The sequence below is a fragment of the Alligator mississippiensis genome, chromosome 5 (assembly GCF_030867095.1).
Source record: "Alligator mississippiensis isolate rAllMis1 chromosome 5, rAllMis1, whole genome shotgun sequence".
NCBI lineage: Eukaryota > Metazoa > Chordata > Crocodylia > Alligatoridae > Alligator > Alligator mississippiensis.
The window spans coordinates 180,995,329-181,013,909 of NC_081828.1; the positions used below are offsets into that span (position 1 = coordinate 180,995,329).

General features: G+C 45.5%; 1 protein-coding gene across 1 annotated transcript in view; it reads right to left on the reverse strand.

Moving 5' to 3' along the window:
* Positions 1–6,176: 6,176 nt before the first annotated feature.
* Positions 6,177–18,581, reverse strand: part of CUBN (cubilin) — a 241,539-nt gene continuing 229,134 nt past the window's right edge. Inside the window, exons 60-67 of the mRNA XM_019497851.2 lie at positions 17,568–17,773; positions 15,838–16,000; positions 15,206–15,414; positions 11,263–11,410; positions 10,958–11,139; positions 9,593–9,758; positions 6,888–7,123; positions 6,177–6,416 (exon numbers count right to left, since the gene is read on the reverse strand). Coding sequence (XP_019353396.2) covers positions 6,309–6,416; positions 6,888–7,123; positions 9,593–9,758; positions 10,958–11,139; positions 11,263–11,410; positions 15,206–15,414; positions 15,838–16,000; positions 17,568–17,773 — 1,418 coding nt within the window. The 3' untranslated portion in view covers positions 6,177–6,308. The remainder of the gene's footprint in view (positions 6,417–6,887; positions 7,124–9,592; positions 9,759–10,957; positions 11,140–11,262; positions 11,411–15,205; positions 15,415–15,837; positions 16,001–17,567; positions 17,774–18,581) is intronic.

Consider the following 18,581-nt stretch of genomic DNA (forward strand, 5'->3'; position numbering starts at 1 on the left):
CTGGTTGGCATCAATGAGCATCTCATAACCCTTCCTCTTCAATTGACTAACAGACAACATGCAACAGTCATCACTACCTGAGCCCCAGCACTTGATGCAGATGATGAAACAAAAACAAGAATTCTGTTCTAAATTTGACCAAGTCCTGTCATTTGTCCCCAGAAGAGAGACAATAATTTTTGATGATTTCAATGCTAAAGTGAGGATGGACTCTGAGCAATGGAAAGGAACACTTGGAAAGGAAGTCAATTCAAATGTAATTCTTCTCCTGAGCTAGTTTTAGGAACATACTCTCATCATCACAATCTCCTTATTCCACTAAAGCAACAGATGAAAGACATTATGAATGCACCCTAGCTCAGAACACTGACACCTGATTGACTACGTCATAGAGTGTGCCCAGAACTGTCACAAGGTCCGTATCACCAGAACTATGACCAAAACAGATGACTGCTGAGATGGATCATTATTTGATACACTTTCATGTCCATATCACCCCAAAATGACATGAACCAAAGAAAAGGTTCACTATTGAGTGCTTGAAAGACCTTTCAAAGAGCAATCATCTTCAGCAGTGCCTCAGCGAGAAACTATCCAACCTCCCTGATCATCTTCATGCCATCAATCACTGGAAGAGCCTCAAGAAAGGTATCCATGAAACATGCAAAGAATCTTTAGGCTTCTCCACAAAGGAACATCAGGACTGGTTTGATGAGAATACAAGCTGTCATTGACAGAAAAAAAGCAAGTTTTTGAAGCTTGGTGAAATGACATGAACTCCACACAGAAGCAAGACCTTTATTGCCACACTAGCCAACTGTCCATCAGGAATGGGGGGCAGGCAGGGACAGAGTGCTGCCACCCACCACCCCACTCCACCACCGCCTCCCAGGAGCCGGTGGGGAGGAAGCTTGCCCCACCGTCCTCTCTGTCCTCCTTGGCCAGCACCCCATGCCACCACCACCTCCAGGGAGCAGGGGGTACAGGACCAAGGCCTGCCCCCCGCCACTCCATTTCCTCTGTTCCCTCTGCCCCCACCATCATGGCGGCGCTCTGCTGTGCCACCACCACCTCCTGTCCAGAACACTTTTGGAGTACTCTGATTGGTTGTTTCAGTCAGCATTGTGATTGGCTGCCAAGACAACAAATCAGAGTGTGAATAAAGCATTATGGACAGACAGACTAAGGCTTTTATTATATTAGAATTAAAGCTGAGACCAAATAAAAATTCAAGAGTGAAAGAACAAGTGGTGGGAGGACAAAGCAAAAGAGATGCAAAAGTTTACCCCAAACCATGGTCAGCATAGTTTCTTCAGCACAATCAAAGCTATCTATCAGCCAAGCAGACAAAGCCATCTCTCTCAGGTCTAAGGATGGAACAATGCTCTTTAAAGACAACTCCACCATAAATGCAGAGTGAAAGAAGCACTTTCAAGAGCTTCTGAATTGAGATTCTAATTCCTTGACTGTACCATTGAAGCCATTTCCCAACATCTCTGTCCCAGGGGGATGAAAAGAGAGGGGCAGAAACCCCTCTCCCCTAATCAGGGTCATGGTGGGGATAGCCCACCGCAACCTCAAGGAAACAGCGCCTTGAGCAGGGTGTATTTGCTTTTTTCAGAGGCAGCAAGTGAGGGCAAGCTGCAGAGGAACAAGCCTCCTGCATGGTTCATCAGTCATTTTACTATATGGCTGGAACCAGCGCAGGAGGATGACAACATCAGAAGATGCCGCCCAGGCATGATAAAAGCCAGTAGTAGGGAAAGGGCAGGGAGAACTCAGCAGAGAGGAGGCTGTGAGTCCCTCACTCTGGCAGGCCCTTGGGCTGACCAGGAACCCTCCTGTTCCTGAGGGGAAAGGCCAGGGGTCCATTCCCCAATGAAGGAGCACTCAGCACTGGGCCCAGGGAGTGAGCTGAGACCTGGGATCACACCAAGGGATGACTGGCACCTTCAGATGCAGGACGCATGAATAGGGAGGAGGCCCCAGGCCCTTCCTGAAGTTTAAGTTTGAACTTTCTTTTGTCTTCATATTGATGCCCTGTAGGCTGGGAGAAAAGGCCAGAGGATTAATGTTGGGGGCTGAGCACCCCAGGGCTCCTCAGACACTCTCGACATAACAGGGCCAATCCACCATTAGGGTCGACCCAATACCCACGAAGCCCCATCGGGGCGGGGGTGTTGAACTGTCGCCAGGTCCATGGCTGATGAGCTGCAGACCACAGCCAATAGGAAAGAGGTAGCCAACTAAATCATCACAGCACCTGACCTCCGAGGTCAAGAGTGTGAGATTGGGGATGCTGGGGGGCTACGGCACACAACAAAGGGTCAGACTGACCAACATCTGACCATCCCAACAGGCTGGTACATGGCAGGAGTGTCGGGGAGGTGGAGCCCCTGGAGCATCCACCATTTACAACTCCCAGCATGTCCTTCCACAACCAAGGGGAACCCCAGTACTGAACTTAACACCTAAGACATGGCAAGTGAGTGTCAGGGTTTTCCCTGGGGAGGAGACAAGCAAACACCAGGGCAGCTGGAACTGACTCCACAGCAGGCTCAGAGGTCTGGCTCAAGAGCTACCTGGGAGAGGCTCTATGAAGCCAGGCAGGTGCAATCTCATTAAGGATGATATTGCAGGTCCCCAATTTACCATAATTTACTTGAATCTAAGACAACCCTGATTTTAAGATGACCCATCCATATTAGATTCTATACAAAGAAAATGTATAAATGTGTTATAATTTATATTTGTATTTATATTCATATTTGTATTTATATTTGCTAGAACCTAATTATTGGACAGTTGTCTTTACTTCATCTTCCCATCACTGTGGGGGGGGGGGGAGCAGGTGGGGTGGGAAGGGTCCAAGCACTTTGCCTTCTGCTTATGCCTGCCCCCCCGCTTCCCCATAGTCTCAGGTCCCCCCTTGTGCTCACTTTCTGTCCCCTCTTCTTCCCCAATCCTCTGCTTCCCCCCTCCCTCACAGCCTCTGCTCCATGCTATCAGGCTTTATCCCTCTTCTAGCCTGGGGCACTAAGCATAGCCCCATCCTGGCCCCACACCATGTGGGCTGTACACCATTGCTATGGGCACCAGGCTGGGGCCATGCTTAGTGTCCCAGGCGGTAGCATACGCAGAGTCTGCTGGCAGAGAGCAAAGGTAAGTGGGGGAGGGAGGAAGAGAGGCAGGCAGGGGAGCAGAGGCTGTTGTGAGTGGAGATGGGGATAAGAGGTTGCAGGGGGGAGATGGTGGGTTGAAGAGGTGGTGGGAGCAACAGGCAGCAGCTGCAAATATGGCCCTGACCTTGGGTAAGGGTCGGAACAAGCCCAAACCACAGCAGTTGCCTGCCCCCACCCCAGCACCCTCATACTTGATTCTAAGATGTGGAGCTTTCCCTCCCTACCCCACTCCATGTTAAATACCATTAAGCAGATGAAGAACAACAGAGCATGTGGTCCTGATGGAATACAACGTGAGCAAGGTGGAAAACTCTATACATCATTATTATGCAAATCTGGAAACATAAACAGATTTCAAGTGACTTGAGAGACGCCAGAAGTGTTACCATATTCAAGACAGAAGATAGCAACAATTATTGTGGTATTGTGCTGGGAATATAGCTGGGAATGTCCTCACCTGCATTCTCCTCCATAGACTCACTTTCCTTACACAGCAATTTCTATCCAAGTTCTGATGTGATTTCAGATTACCCCAAAGTACAATAAATCTGATCTTTATTGTTAGACAGCTGCATGAGAAGGGCGGCGAGCAACACCAAGATCTCTACACAGCTTTTATTGACCCAACTGAGGCCTCTAATTCAATCAGTAGAGAAGCCCTATGGAAAATCTGGATGAGATTTGGATGCTCTTCAAAATTGGTTATCAAATGACGTGACAACCTTCCTAAGCAATGGCTTGGAAACAGACCCATTCACTATTAGAACTGGAGTCAAGCAAGGATGTATGATTTCACCAACACTTTTCCACGTATATCGCAGCTATTCTACAATTCATTGCTGATAGACTTGCATCTGGATTCAGCATCCAGTATCCCATGGGTGGGAGAGTCTTGAATAACAACCAGTTACATTTCAAATTAAGATAGCCAACACTTCTATTAGTAATCTCCAATATGCTGATTACTGTGTTGTGTGTGCCCACTCAATGGAAGAGCTCCAAGGTATTCCCAGTTGCTTAAGAGAAGTATTTGAAATACTTGGATTCACTGGCAGCTTCTTATGAAAGCCAGGTTACTTCACAAATCTGTCTTTACCAAATGCCCTATTATTTTTAACTCTATTAGTCACTAATATTTTGACAATTCTTTGGTGTCCTTGATCAGTCAGCTTCATATTTTAACCTGGATTGTTCTGTGTTGTGGTTTACTTCTCTTGTTCCATCCTTTATATATTTTATTTTGTTTTATTACTGATTCCACATATCTCTCTAACCAGTATAGTTTTTTGTCACCCATAAGTTTTTTCATATCTATGTAATCATGGTCTTTATCTTTGAACAGCACCAAGTTTTTGTTAATAATTTCCACTCAAAATTTTTATTCCAGTCACTTATGCAACAATTGGTTTTCTGAGTGACTGCATAGTTATGAAGTGAGAAAGGTGAAAAATATCTTTCATCTCAAAGACCTGCCAATGTATCTTGCCAGAGAGACTCCACTTGCTAGTCCATTTGTGGATTTTATCTTCAGTGAATCTGTCATTTGTACTCTGTTGTAAGAAATATGTGTTAGTTTGATGCGGACCATCATCCACTATATTGTTGGGGGGAAGGGAGCAGGCACCCTGAAGCATGCATGCTATGAGTTGCTCAGGCAGCTGCTGTGTGATGCATGAGCTCTGGGCACCCAGTAAATGTGGGTACCACAATGCAGGCAGGGGGGACTTGAGCTGCATGGAATGGAGCAGAGGCAGGACATAGCTGCATGAGATGTCACTGTCACTGCCAAGAGCCAAGTTAACCCTTACCTCCTTACCTACTAACACTGAATTCAGAGCTTTGGATCCTCTCTCATCATATAAAACTGTGGCAGTTGTGCAACTAGGGAAGGGTTAACTTGTCTCTTAGTGGTGACACCTCTCTTGCAGCAGTACATTGTCCCTACTCCACTCAACACAACCTGAGACCCAAGTCCCCTGCCTTCATGCTGGCACCCCAGGATACAAGCTTTGTGAAGTACACTTTTGGGAGGCAGGATCAGAGTAGCCATCAGGGAGGCGGTGAGCTTAACTTGTGGCACTCGTGCCAAAAAGGTTAACAACAATCGTGCTACATAATCTGCAAAGATTATTTTTCACTTGCAACTCACCCTTGAATTTGGGGAAGGACAAACATGGTTTCCTGGCCTCCTGGCTAAAAATTCAAATGGTAAGAAATATTCAGCAAATATTTCTAAGATGGTCTTATACTGAAGTTTTATATACTGAACTAGTTTTATGGGAAATTAGTTCCTGCACTTTATTATTGATAGTTTATGAAAACGACAATAATGATTTTTGTTCTGTATGGTCATAAGTAAACTATAAGGTCCATTACAGCCATCACTTACATGTGCAAAATTAAATTAAAAAACATGAGTAGTCCCTTTGGCTGCAGCAGAGCTACCCATTTGTTTAAAATTAAGTATGTGCTTAAGTATTCTGCTAGATTGGATTATTAAGTAAAGTGTACGATTTTGGAAAGGTCTCAAACCTTCCTCTCAAATAAATGTAATGTTATAAATACTTGCAGGATGGAGATCATTTCAGAAAGAAGACTAGCTTTATCCAAACTTAATTCAAATATTGACTAAGAGTTTCAAATATGACTGTAGGATTTAAAAACAAACTCCTAAGCATGACTTAATGGTATTCATGAGCTTAAGTCACCTCGTCAGCCCTGCAAATGAATATTTATCATATAATATTATTTTCGTCACCACACATAAAGCTTAATTTGTTTTACATTTTTCCCTTTGATAACTAATGTTTCATGACAAGTTACAAAACACTATTTTTGGATGTATTTTAGAAATTACATCTTTAAAGAACATTACATAATTTAAGAAAAGTAATATTATATTTCCAACTAATATGCAGCACATTTTCACAGATGTGTATAGAAAAAACATGTATAAAAGAAGCTCATTTAAAAAAATAATATCAAATGCATAGCAACTGTTCTTAAAGTAATTTATTTTTTTAACTTGTAATAATCACAATCAGATTTCAAACCATAATTCTATGATCTAAAATCTCTTCAATTTACCAAAGTACAGAGGAAATGCACTTCCTGGCAATAATGGTTCTAGCTGGTCCAAGTTAACAGGAATCCTGATGGTAAAGTTACATATTCAGCATGAAATTTTATGAAGACTTGATGAGATGTAGCAGTAAATGAAGCAATGTTGGTATCCTAAAGTTAAAAAGAAAAAGTACAGATAGTGTTTCATCTCTTTAAGCATTTTTCTGTAGCGATGTAACTGTTAGTATCAAAACAGTCAGTCTGATCCTGAGAGTTTGTACCCATGTAAAGGCAAAGTGTGACTTGAGAACTATGGCCCACATTCAGGGTTTTGTTTCTGTTCCAGATACTGAAGCGTAGGGGCTGAATTGTACTTACTGAATATTAAAGCACTATATGGAACATCAAGCATCTGAGTTCAGAGACAAGAAATCCCTGATGTAATCCACTAGATGTCACTAGAATGTCTCCATTTGGAAAAGCCTATCTAGACCAAACTTCCTAATAGCATCCAGCAGAAGCCCTGTACATTCACCTTTAGTTACCTCTATTATGGAAATGCTGCACAAACAATGTTAAACATAAAAAAAAAAATCAACATTTCTTTAAAAAAAAACTTACGATAAAATATAGAATACTTACCATCCCACAGTATGGTCCAGTTGGAGGATAGGTGGCGTTTGGTCCATTGTAAAGTATTAGGTAGTTTCTAATGCAGTCACCTGGATCATCAATGTTGATGAAAACAAAGTTTACTTTTACGGTTCTTCCTTTTGGGGCAAAAATGACCCATTCACAATCAGTATTGTTTTGGTAAGTTGCAGGATAGTCTGGGCTAGTAAATGAACCAGTTTCACCATATAAGGTTCCTCCACATCCTGGAAAAAGACAGTTTTAATTAGTTATTATTTATTTTTAAAAAATATTGCACAATGCAACTGCTCATTTTAGCATGTTTAGGGTTACCATATTTCCAGTTCCACAAAAGAGGACACCTGTTGGGGGGACACCTCATTCCAAATATACCCCTTGCCCTGCCAATGCCCCTCACTCCCAATCTGCAGCCCCCCAGGCCCTGCTGCTGCCACTCATTCTCAACCTGCAGATCCCTGGCCCTGCCAGAGCCCCTCACTCCTGAACCACAGTCTCTTCCCCTGCACTTCTCCCCTTGGCTATCAGGCTATGTTGGTGCCCCTCAGCCCCAACCCACTGCCACCCATCCCTGCTGCTGCCCCTCATTCCCAACCTACAGATTCCTGGCCCTGCCAGTGCCCCTCACTCCTGACCTACAGTTCCCTGTTGCCCTAGGCCATGCTGGTGCCCCTCACTTCTGACCCGCAGCCCCACATTCCTGTTGATGCTCCTCAATCCTGACCTGTAGCCCTTGCTGCTGCCAGTGCCCCTCACTCCCAGCCCACAGCTCCCTGCCCCCCTTGTGCCCTCTCCCCCGAGCCACAGGCCCCCAGCCCTGCCAGTGCCCCTCACTCCTGACCTGCAGCACCCTGTCCCCCCCCAAGCACTGCTGGAGGGGGCCCCCAGCTGCCCCATCCCGACCATGCTGGAGCGCAGTGGCTCCAATTCATGCGAGTGGCATCAGAGTGAGTCAGACTCTGGCCCGGCCTTTGGCAACCCCTGCCCTGGGCATCCAGCTGCTGAGGCTGCTCCCACCACCCTGCCTGGCTGCATGCATGCCACATGCATATGCACGCACAGATACACATGGTACCTCCTCCCCTGCCTCTAATCGATGATGTTTGTAGTAGATGTTTGAGTTTTCGTGTATGATTTGGGCTTTTTTTCTGCTTCCAAGATGGCAAACCCCCCTCCCAAAAGGGGTGGGGGGATGACTTCCAGTGTCAAAGGTTAGGAGTCAGAGGTGGGACTTCCGGTCCCAAGATGGCAGTGAGGGGGCAGGGCATCTGTCACAGGAAGAGCTACCCTTGCAGCCCTCAACAGCTCACCAAAAGTTGTTAAGCGGCCCTCCAGCCAAAGTAATTGCCCACCCCTGCATTATATTATATGTGGGTGGCTGGTTTGTGTTGCTCCCTAAATTGACTACACAGCATGTGTCCCAGACCCAGGGCACAGTCCCCCACCCAGTCCCCTGGGACCCGTGGCTGTCCCATGGCCCATACTAACACTTGGGCCCTTTACAGACCCCCTGTCAGATCTCCAGAATTGGTGAGTGTACAGCCCCGGGTCCCAGTTCAGCCCCAGCAGTTTTGTGATTGGGATCTGACGAATTTTATGGCCCATCTGCATGCATGTGTGGCATGGCAGGATGCGCAGTTTTTGGGATGCGATATAAACTTTCTCAGATCTCAATGTTGCCATTATGTTAACATCTGCCAGGGGCCTTAATTACTCAAGTCTTCTACAGTCCTTGAATGTATAAAGCGCTATTTAAGTGCTAAGTTTTAGTATAAAGAATCAGTTTCCACTACGAAACCTTTTTGTTTAAAGATTTGCCATAATTTATCAGGCCAGTAGTTTCCTTGCATTTTATGGAATTCAGGGCAGCAAGTAGTGGACAACACTTTGTGGCACCTGTAACTTGTCTGATTGTGCATGTGAACTGAACGATGTGGAATCTGTATACTGTCATATACAGCTATTCCTGCAAGAAAATGGTGGCCTGAATTTGGACATCATTCATTGCTTTACTGGGAACTGTGTTTGTGTGATTTGTTCTATGCTTCCATATTACCAGAGGTATTTTGCCTCTTCCTTTGCAAAAAATCTTGCCCAAGGAATTACATCTTGAGATTAAACCAGAGTGGTTATATTAGACAGCATTAAGAATAGGTTGTATTGGGCTCATCTATATTGCCACAATGGCTGGTCCTGGAGAGATCGGAGCTGAGCACGCCCTGCCCATATGAGTTAAGTGATGTGCTCCAAACCTGGAAGTTTATCAGTGAGGCTGCTCCAGACCTGTACCCAATGGCTGCTCTCAGACTGACCTAGAGACCCAGGGACTGAGAGTGGGTGCTAAGGACAAACCCAAAGCAACCTCACTGGTGAGCTTCTGAGTCTAGAATGTAGTTGTGGAGGTGGGTGGGTCATGCTCAACCCAGTGCTCCCCAGGACTGTGGTATGCTGCCATAGTATAGACCACATGCCTGTTGTGATCAGTGGGGAACTCCACTTAAAATCTGATGGCATGGCATAACTTGATGGTCCATTTATGACACAGAATGATCTAAAGCCAGTATTTCCAGTTCTTCAAAGTGTTTTAAGTAATCTAAGACATGTCTAATTAAGGTTTAGTTTAACCTCTTGTTCATTGCTTTAGAGATACTGGGCCTTTTAACGTGGATATGTTTACCTATGTATTGCTGTCTTACCAGTGGGTGATGAAGTCCAAGTGATCTCATATCCATCATGAGCAACTAAAATGTCAGTCTTGAAATGTAGGTAGATAATCTGATTTTTAGGGAAGATGGGACTGGGCACAGTATTTCCACAATACCTGCCAAGTAGGGGGGAACTGGCATCACTTCCATTTCTGACCTATAAGAGAATATAAAACCATTGTTAACATAGGGTAACCATATTTCCCAGTTTAGCTGGGAGAGTCCTGGATTTCAGAAGCTGATCCTGGTCAGCTGCTGAGAATTATAGTGAGCATCCTGGAAACACGGGGATGTGGGGTGCAGTCTGGCTAGGAGTTGGAGAGGAGTGGAGCACCTTGCAGGCAGGCACCACTGCCTGCACGGCATGCAACCATGCCCCCACTGACTTGTGTAAAGGGGGTGAGTGGAGTGAGAGGAGACAGTCAATTAGTCTCCTGTGGCTTTTTAAGCAATAGCACAGAACAAAATATAGCCAGTAATTTTAAACTAAACATTATAACATGGTACATTTTCCAACTAATGAGAGTTGCTGGCTTAAGTTTAAACTTTGCACTTAAAATACACCTGTATATGTTTTGTTCCTGTTACAAAATCTTAACATTGCAGATGTTTTTGCTTTTCCCTGTTAAGATGAAGGATGGGTCACATTACAAAGCTCAAGTTTTGAATATAAAATTTCCCAGAGTTTAGGGAATGATGGAGCTAGGACCCACTCTAATAAATGAGTTAAGGAAGGATCATAGCATAAAAGAAATGAAGGACAGATAATTTTCCCACAAAGAAACCTGATTTCTGATAGATGAATAAATTTGTGCTAGCAACTTAAGGATTCATAGTGATGCTTTCATTACTTGTGCAGAGACTGAATAAAAGGTTTGTGTGGACAGCAGAATAATAATCTAAATCAGACTGCACTTCATTCAAGTGATATTGTTCTCACCTAGCCACTGAATTTTCAAACACCTTTGGAACTGCTCTATTTCTGCTGCTTCAACCCCTTTATCCATTGTTTTCATACATTTGAAGGGAAACTTAACATTTATGACAAGTAATCCTTCAGCCTGTAGGGCTCTGGATATTCACAGATGAATAAAATCACAATGTCAACCATACCACCTTGAAGTTCCCTCAGTGGCTAGGTGATGACATCACTTGGGTGAAAAGCAGCCATCTATTTTAGATTATTACATTGCTATCCATCACAATGACATCTTCAACATAAAACTGATACCTATCATAGTGTTCCCTGTAATGCTTTGGGCAGGGCTTGATCCAAGCCAGTTAAAGTCAATAGAAAGACTCCCTTTGACTTGAACAGACTTTTGAGCAGGCTGGCAGTGCAAAATCTGTTAATACCTCTAAGAAATCACGTGAACATTGCCGGGTGTTTTCCAGATTGAAAGCATGGAAAAAGAGAGAAATTGTGTGATTCAGCGGAGCTCGCAGAATAATGGTACAATCCAGGTTATTGGGATGAAGACCAGGCCAGCCAGGACTTTTCAGATAACCAAATGACTGATTATATTCTCTGCTGCAACCTTTGGTGGAAGAAAGCAAAAGATTTATATGCCTTATAAATCTCTATATCACTTTCTGTTAACTTTCCATAGTTACAAAAAGGAATCTGTAGGTAGATGCTTTAGGAACTTTTTCAAACTTACCTGCAGCTTGATAGGTAAACCTGACTCCATTATTAATCATATATTCCTCTGATCTGAAAGTCACAATGGCAGTGCGGCCATGAGAAGAAAATTCAGGGATTGCAAAAGTTTCAGTGCCACAGAATCTATGGACTTGTCCACGGTTATTCTGAAATTAAAAATATAAGCACTTCATAGGTTACCGCTAAAAGGTAATCCAGTTTCTTGGGTTATCTAACTTTACACTAACAGGTCTTCTGTAATTTAATAGGTTTCTGTATTAAAATCCGATTTCATATAGCAGTGTTAAGCAAAATTGACCCATAATTTAAAATTATCTGGGTGAACAAATGATACTTGTCACATATTGGACATTTGGACATTTTACATGAAGAAAAATGAAAAACCAGTTGAGCAGGCATTCACTTTCATTTTTATAGTCTCTACTTTTTTGCTTCCGTCTTGCCCAAAGCAACATTTTATAGAGATTACTTCTCAGTGGCTAGTTGTAATAGTTCATGTGCTATCTATTCTCAGGTAACAAAACTTCCTTTTTTGATTATATGTAACATGGCATTTTCCTATGGCATTCTTGCCATATAAAAATGGCCTCTGAACGTTAGCAGTATTTACAGTTCTGATGATAACTGTGAGCCAACAGAGATTAGCACCAGAGCTAAAGGCCCACTGATATGTTTCTGAAGTTATTTTAATGTGTACCTTTTACATTAATCACCAGGGATCTGGGTTTTCCATTTGCCAAGGAAAAATGTGGTAAAACCTGGCCTTTCTCATTTTAAGAAGAAAGGCCCGGATTTTCTCCTTTAAAGGAGATTAAAGCAGGAAACAACAGGTTTCTTCTTGCAGGGTGGCAGAGCTCCAGTCTGCAAGGGGCTGGGGGTAGCAGGAGAAGGGAGATCAGGCAGCGGGTGCCATGTGCATATGCGCACATACACATGAACAGGTCCATCAGGCAGCCTAGAGAGCAGCTCCCTGCAGGTAAATCTGGTGGGGGTGGAGGGGGAGGGAGGCAGGGACTGGGATTGAGGCCTCCATAGTGAGGGAGGGAGGGAGGGAGGCAGGGCTGGGGCTGCGTGGGTTTTAGGGCCCAGGGCTGGAATGCATGACTGCAGGGAGTGGGAAAAAGCCATGGGCGGCTCGTCTGGGGAGGCAGTGGAGGGCTGGTTCCTCACTGGTGTGTGCACTCCCAGGGAGGCATGGGGGAGTTAAGGGCACTGGCAGGGCTGGGCAGAATGTGGTTTGGAAGTGAGGGGCACCAGCAGGGCTGGGGAGCTGTAGCATGGGAGTGAGGGGCAATGACATGGGCAGGGCACTGGCATATCAGGGCAGCTCAATGCTACAACATGTGTGTGGGGGGGTGCCCACAGCAGGACCTGCATCCTGGTGAGCAAAGGGGACGTGGGGAGCTCTTTATTTTATTATAGTGATTGAGGCACTGGTAGGCTTCCAAATCGCTTTAAAATTGTTGTCACAGTGGGGTCCTCCAGGAGGGCCATGATCTCCTTGAGGCCCCCTGTCCGTGTCAAGTTGGCCCAAGAGCACCCTCTATTTTCTCACCCGCCACGTCTTTGATGGTCTGAATTGGTTGGGAGGCTGCCTTACGCCCTCTCAGACATGTAGACTCCTGGACCCCTCGTGGGTCTCCCTGTAAGATGGGTGCTTCCCAGGCACCCCAGCCTTATGGGCTGCGCGTGGCTCCAAGCTCCCCTGATACCACGCCCCAAGCCTCGCAGATGGGATGGACGTTGATTTGTCTCTCTATACGTACACTGCCCGTCTCTCGGGCCTCTTCTATGCACTCGCCCACTCTCTGGGGCCTCCTCTGTTGTGCTGCCCCGTCTTGGGCTCTCCGAGCCCACTTGGGGCCTCCCTGTAATGTCGCCCCTCTCTGGGGCCTTCCCTGTAATGTCGCCCCCGCCTGGGGCCTGCTACGCCCGCGCTGGGGCTTCTCGATAACGCCCCCTTTCTGGGGCTCTCTTTGCGCCCACACTCGGGCTTCTAAAATACCGCCCCCTGTCTGGGGCTCTCTGCGCCCACTCTGGGGACTTCTCGGCTACGCCCCCTGACTCTCGGGCCCACCGCACTGCTACCCCCTTCTCCCAGGACTCACCGCACCACTACCCCCTCTTGCCGGGGTTCACCGCAGCACTTCACCCTTCTCCAGGGTTTACTGCAGTGCTAAGCCCTTCTTCAGAGGCTCACTGCACCTGCACTGGGCTGCTCAGTAGTTCCCTTTCTCTGGAGCTTGCTGTGCCCACGCTGGGCTTCCTAATAATACTGCCCCCTCGCTGGGGCTTGCTGTGCCCACGCTGGGCTCCCTAATAATACTGCCCCCTCGCTGGGGCTTGCTGTGCCCACGCTGGGCTCCCTAATAATACTGTGCCCTCACTAGCACCGGGGTCCCCACGCCACTGTGGGTCCCTTTATGAGTACGCTGTGCCCTCCCTGGCGCTGGGGTTCCCACACCACTGGGGGTTCCCCCTGAGAATACTGCGCCCTCACTGGCACTAGGGCCCCACACCCCTGTGGGTCCCTACGAGGCCTCCTCCAACCCCTAATAGCCTCGCCCAAACCACCGGTGTAATAAACAAAACAAAACACAAGCCCCTAGGCTGCAACATAACTATAAGCCGCCTAGCAACAATCACATTGCTCCAACATCTTAGAGCTGCCTTCTGTTATCTGGCTCAAGCAGTACCTGCGGTTCTCACTGCTTCTCGCATCCCTACTCCAGGAGCTCCTGCCTCTCTGGCTGCTGGCAGGGAACTGCCAGCCTGGCCTCAGCCCTGGGCTTTATGAGGGCCAGGCCCTCCCCCCTCCGGTCAGCTGACTTCCTGGTTGCCCCAGGCAACCCGCAGCTGTGCTCGTTATGTCCTGCCAGGGCCCTCTCCCTGGCAGTTTCCACTCTCTAGGAGCAGGGCACCAAGGTGCACTGCGACAATTGTTAATATATCAATAAAACGTGTTCAGCTGATATCTATATATATATAGTGGTGTTTCATTTTAATCATGGCAAAACTTGGATTTTGGGGGTATTTTTAATCAGGGAATTTGCAATGTTTTTATCAGAGAAAACCAGGATCACTCTTAATCACACGCTGGGTGAATCTACATGGGAAGCTCGCACATGGGCTGCCCTGTGCTGCTGCTGCTCTGCAGGGCTGAGTGCCACTCTGCGCTGCACTCTGCAGCTGCCACCACCCCGCTGCTCCTCAACTCCATGTCTGGCTGCTGCCACCCCCAGCCACCGTGGCTTTGCATCCAGCCAGAAACACCTGTGCTTCAGGTAACTGGCATTTTTAGATTACTGACACCTGCCATTCCCCACTCGTACCGGATAATGGGGATTTTACTGTACTAAACTAAATGTGCAGTATCTCAGGCACATTAATGAATGTGTAGACATGCCCTTGTTTCCATAAAAATAACGTAATACCCTAGTATGTTAAAATCAGACATTCAGTCACTACTAGAGGTGAATAAAATGTAAGAGCAATTTTTGTATCAGAACTAAGGAGTAACCAAAGGAAATTTAGTAATGTTAAATGCAATAGAAACAGACTACATCTCTTTGTACCTTTTTCTAAAAACCCATTTTTGGCAAGAATATTAACTCTTATCATATATCCTGAATATTCCACTGCCACGTGTTTATAAAAACATATCATGGAGCATTTCATCAATGTTAATTTTGGCAGATGAATTGTTTCCTGTAACTGTGGAAAGTTTGAAGTACAAAGTGGGCCATAATCACCTCTGTAGTCTAGACTTGCATAAGCTCTGCCTTTCCATATGAATCTTTAGTAGTACACAGTGACTTCCCTGGGGCACCCTGCACAGGGCTCAATTTCATTTGGTAACCATAATGACTTATCAAATGATCATCTTCCTTATACTGAAGTGAGAGATCTTTGAGCAGAGCCATGCATTGTGCAAGTCTTACCATTGTGCGGTCCTGGAATTCCAGGTAATTCTGAGAGCAGTCCTGGCTGGAATGGAGACGGAATGTCTCTACTGTCAGTTTGACTTCTTCTTGTGGAGGGGCATCAATGATCCAAATGCAAACAGTAAATGGTGCATATGCATTTGGAAAATTAGGTGACATTGCCGTCTGTTGGGTAGAAGTTGCATTATATATTCCTCCACACAGTCCTGTTGGAAGCAGTAACAGCTTAATCATCTTGCTACAACGAAGCATAACATTCTGAAAATTCGTATCTATCAGTCTTTGTGCCTTTACAAGTATCCACATTCAGATAAATGTATATTTCCCCAAGTTCCCCTGGTATTTATTATGCCTACATGGTGAACTGCTCTTGAGGCTGATGACGACCTTGAAATAAAAGGTGACAGACTAGGACTTCATTGGGAATCTTGTACTCTTGGCTTAACTATAGGTTTTTTGGGAGTTATAGCAAGGTATACCCTACCATTGGTGTTATCTGTCTTGAGTTATGGTGTTGGTAAGGGGATGATGGATTCATTGCTTACATGCACCCAGGTCCCAGATACATGCACCTTGCTTACATGTACCTTTTATCTTTGGGATACAAAGTAGTCAGACAACATACTTACTATCCACAGTTGTGTAGGTAGCATTGAAACCTGCCCTTTCAACAGATCCATCTGTAGAAAACTTCACAGTCAGGAAGTTACTGGTAGAAAGAAAAGGAGCTGGCACGGTAGAGCCACAAAATGTGCCAACTAAATTAGTATTTTCATTCTCTCCATCATACAACTAAAAGAGACAAAGCCTTTGATAACTCACAGGTATTTTGTCATATACAAATTACAATAAACAGTTTAACATACATCTAGTTCTCTGAACTCTTGTTTGACCTTAACATTTCTAAGAACATTTTCTCCCATTAGAAGAAGAAGAAAGATGCTCTTGAGTATTATTGGTAGCTAGTGATTGGTGATAGTTTACATCTTAGATCATGACAATCGAATTTCTGAGCATTCCAAATCAACTGAAAACCAATGCCTATATTGGTTTTATAGGCTTTTTTAAAAAGAAAATTCAAACATTTCATTTTAGTTAGAAGCCATTTCTGTCAGAAATATTTTGATGGAAAATTACTGACCAGCTCAACAAAATACCTAATTTGACTTGGGACACCAGAGTTTCTCTCCTTTTCCTTGCCTTACATACTAGAGGATCAGATTCAAGAATATTCAAGACAGAATCTACTCAGTGTAGAGGAACTATTATCAAGATTTACCTTCCAGTGGTCTAAAACCAAAAAGTGCTTTTAAACAATCTATTACAATAATATAGTTCTTCAGGTTTCCTTTCAAGATGCTTGGCTTTATTTGTCTGTTTCTTTTTTCTACTTTTATTTTCATTTGAAGAATTAAGTAGGCTACACATTTATGCTTGAAGTCTGAGGGTGAAAGCTTGTCCCCACTAAAGTCAGTGGTGAAACTTCCTTTGATTTCAAAGAAGGCTGGTTTTACTTGGAGACCTTACTCTAACCTAGTAATGGCCAACTTTTTCGCCCTGCAGCATGGATATGTGGGTTGGGTCTGCGGGCCCGATCCTGTCTGTGGGACCCATCCAGCATATGCCGTATTTAGCCCTTGTCCTGCATGCCATATTGTGGCTGTAGCCTCAGGCATATGAGATGGGCTCCACTGCACCGGCCTGGGCCTATGTATACTGGATTAGGCACCTCCACCCTCACCCCAACCCCAGTCCTGGCCCCATAGGCACTGGATTGGGCCCCTCCACCCCAGCCCTGCATGTGCTGGATCAGGCCCCTCTGCTAGATCAGGCCTCACATGTAATAGATTCGGCCCGCTGCCCCAGCCCTGGACCTGTGCGTGCCAGATCAGGCCTGCTGCCCCAGCTCCATGCTGATGAGATCCAGTGCGCAGGCCCATGTCATTTGGTCTGTGGGGCTTCAAAATTTGGTGGTGGGGTCAGTGTTCCCTCTAAGCTGCGTGGCGTGCGCGGCCAGGCAGTTGCACCTGGCTATGCAGCATTAGTGCACCTGCGCGACTGTGCATGCCACACAGCTTACAGGGAACGCTGGTGGGGGTGTGGTTGCAGTGTTAATTGCCGCTGTCCCTCCCACCCCCATCAAATTTCCAGACCCTTGGGGGACCCCATGGGCCATATCACACAGATCTGTGGGCCAGGAGTTGTGAGCCTTGATCTCAGCTATTGAAGAATCCTGATGAATTAAAAGCAGCAATTAGCTTCTCAATTAAGTTCTTCCTCTACTGACTAAATTTTAATTGTAGGTCCACTGATGGAAGGTGTAGATTGTCTGTCTTGATTAGAACGCTAATTATCTTACATTAACATAATCGTATCGGCAGTTTCGAGCTGATGGTGCTTCAAGAGAAAATGTGGTGAAGGTGAAGTTGATCTGCTTGTTTATAGGAGCAGCTATGATCCACACACAATCCAAATTTTTGTCATATCTGCCATTCATGTCAGAGTCTGGAGAGCCAAAGCTGTAACTGGAATTAGTCAGATAACCACCACAGCCGTGCTGAGGTCCTGTTAAAGAAGCAAAAACAATTTTAAGTTATGATAGTTATTTACACATTCTCTCTTATTTTAATTTAATGTTCCAGGCTTTTCTGTCATTCAGAATAGCATTTCATTGCTTATCTCAGGGCTGTTGAACTTCTAAATGACTGGGGCCTGCACGTCCCATTGGCTGTACCAGCAGTGGCTGCACTCAGTAGGGGCTGTACTGATAGAGACCACAAGCTGTGCCCTGCATGCAAGGGAGGATGGTTCCCCCAATACCTGCTGTGCATGGTGGGTAGACATACAAAATCCAGGTGCCCCTGCATAGTAGCTTATCTCACCTGCAGTTCCCTCTGGGTTTCCCCATGACACCATACCACTCTGGGCTGCAGCATCCCCCAGCACTGTGGGTTGCATGCTGTGCTGCCCCATCCCCTGGGGCTGGGTTAGGCAGTGGAAGCCAGGAAGAAGAGCCTCTCCTTGCTGCAGCCTGAGTGACAGTGGAAATGAAGGACAGGTGGGAGCCCAGGGGCCACATGTTAACTAACCCCTTACAGGCTGCTTGCAGCTCACTACCTGCCAGTTGGACAGTCTGCCTTATCTCACAAGGCTATTGAGAAAACTATATGAATGGTTAAAATACGTCTAAAAAGTGCTAACTAAATGTGAATTATGTTTAAGGATAGAAAATAGAGTTTAAAAAGGCAAGTCACTGACATAGACAAAATAGATTAAATCATACATTTCCCTGATCTGCTTTAGCTGCATAGGAAAAGCCATTAAAACTCCCATGAATGAACTGAAACTTGAGACAGGGAAGAATTATGATGGG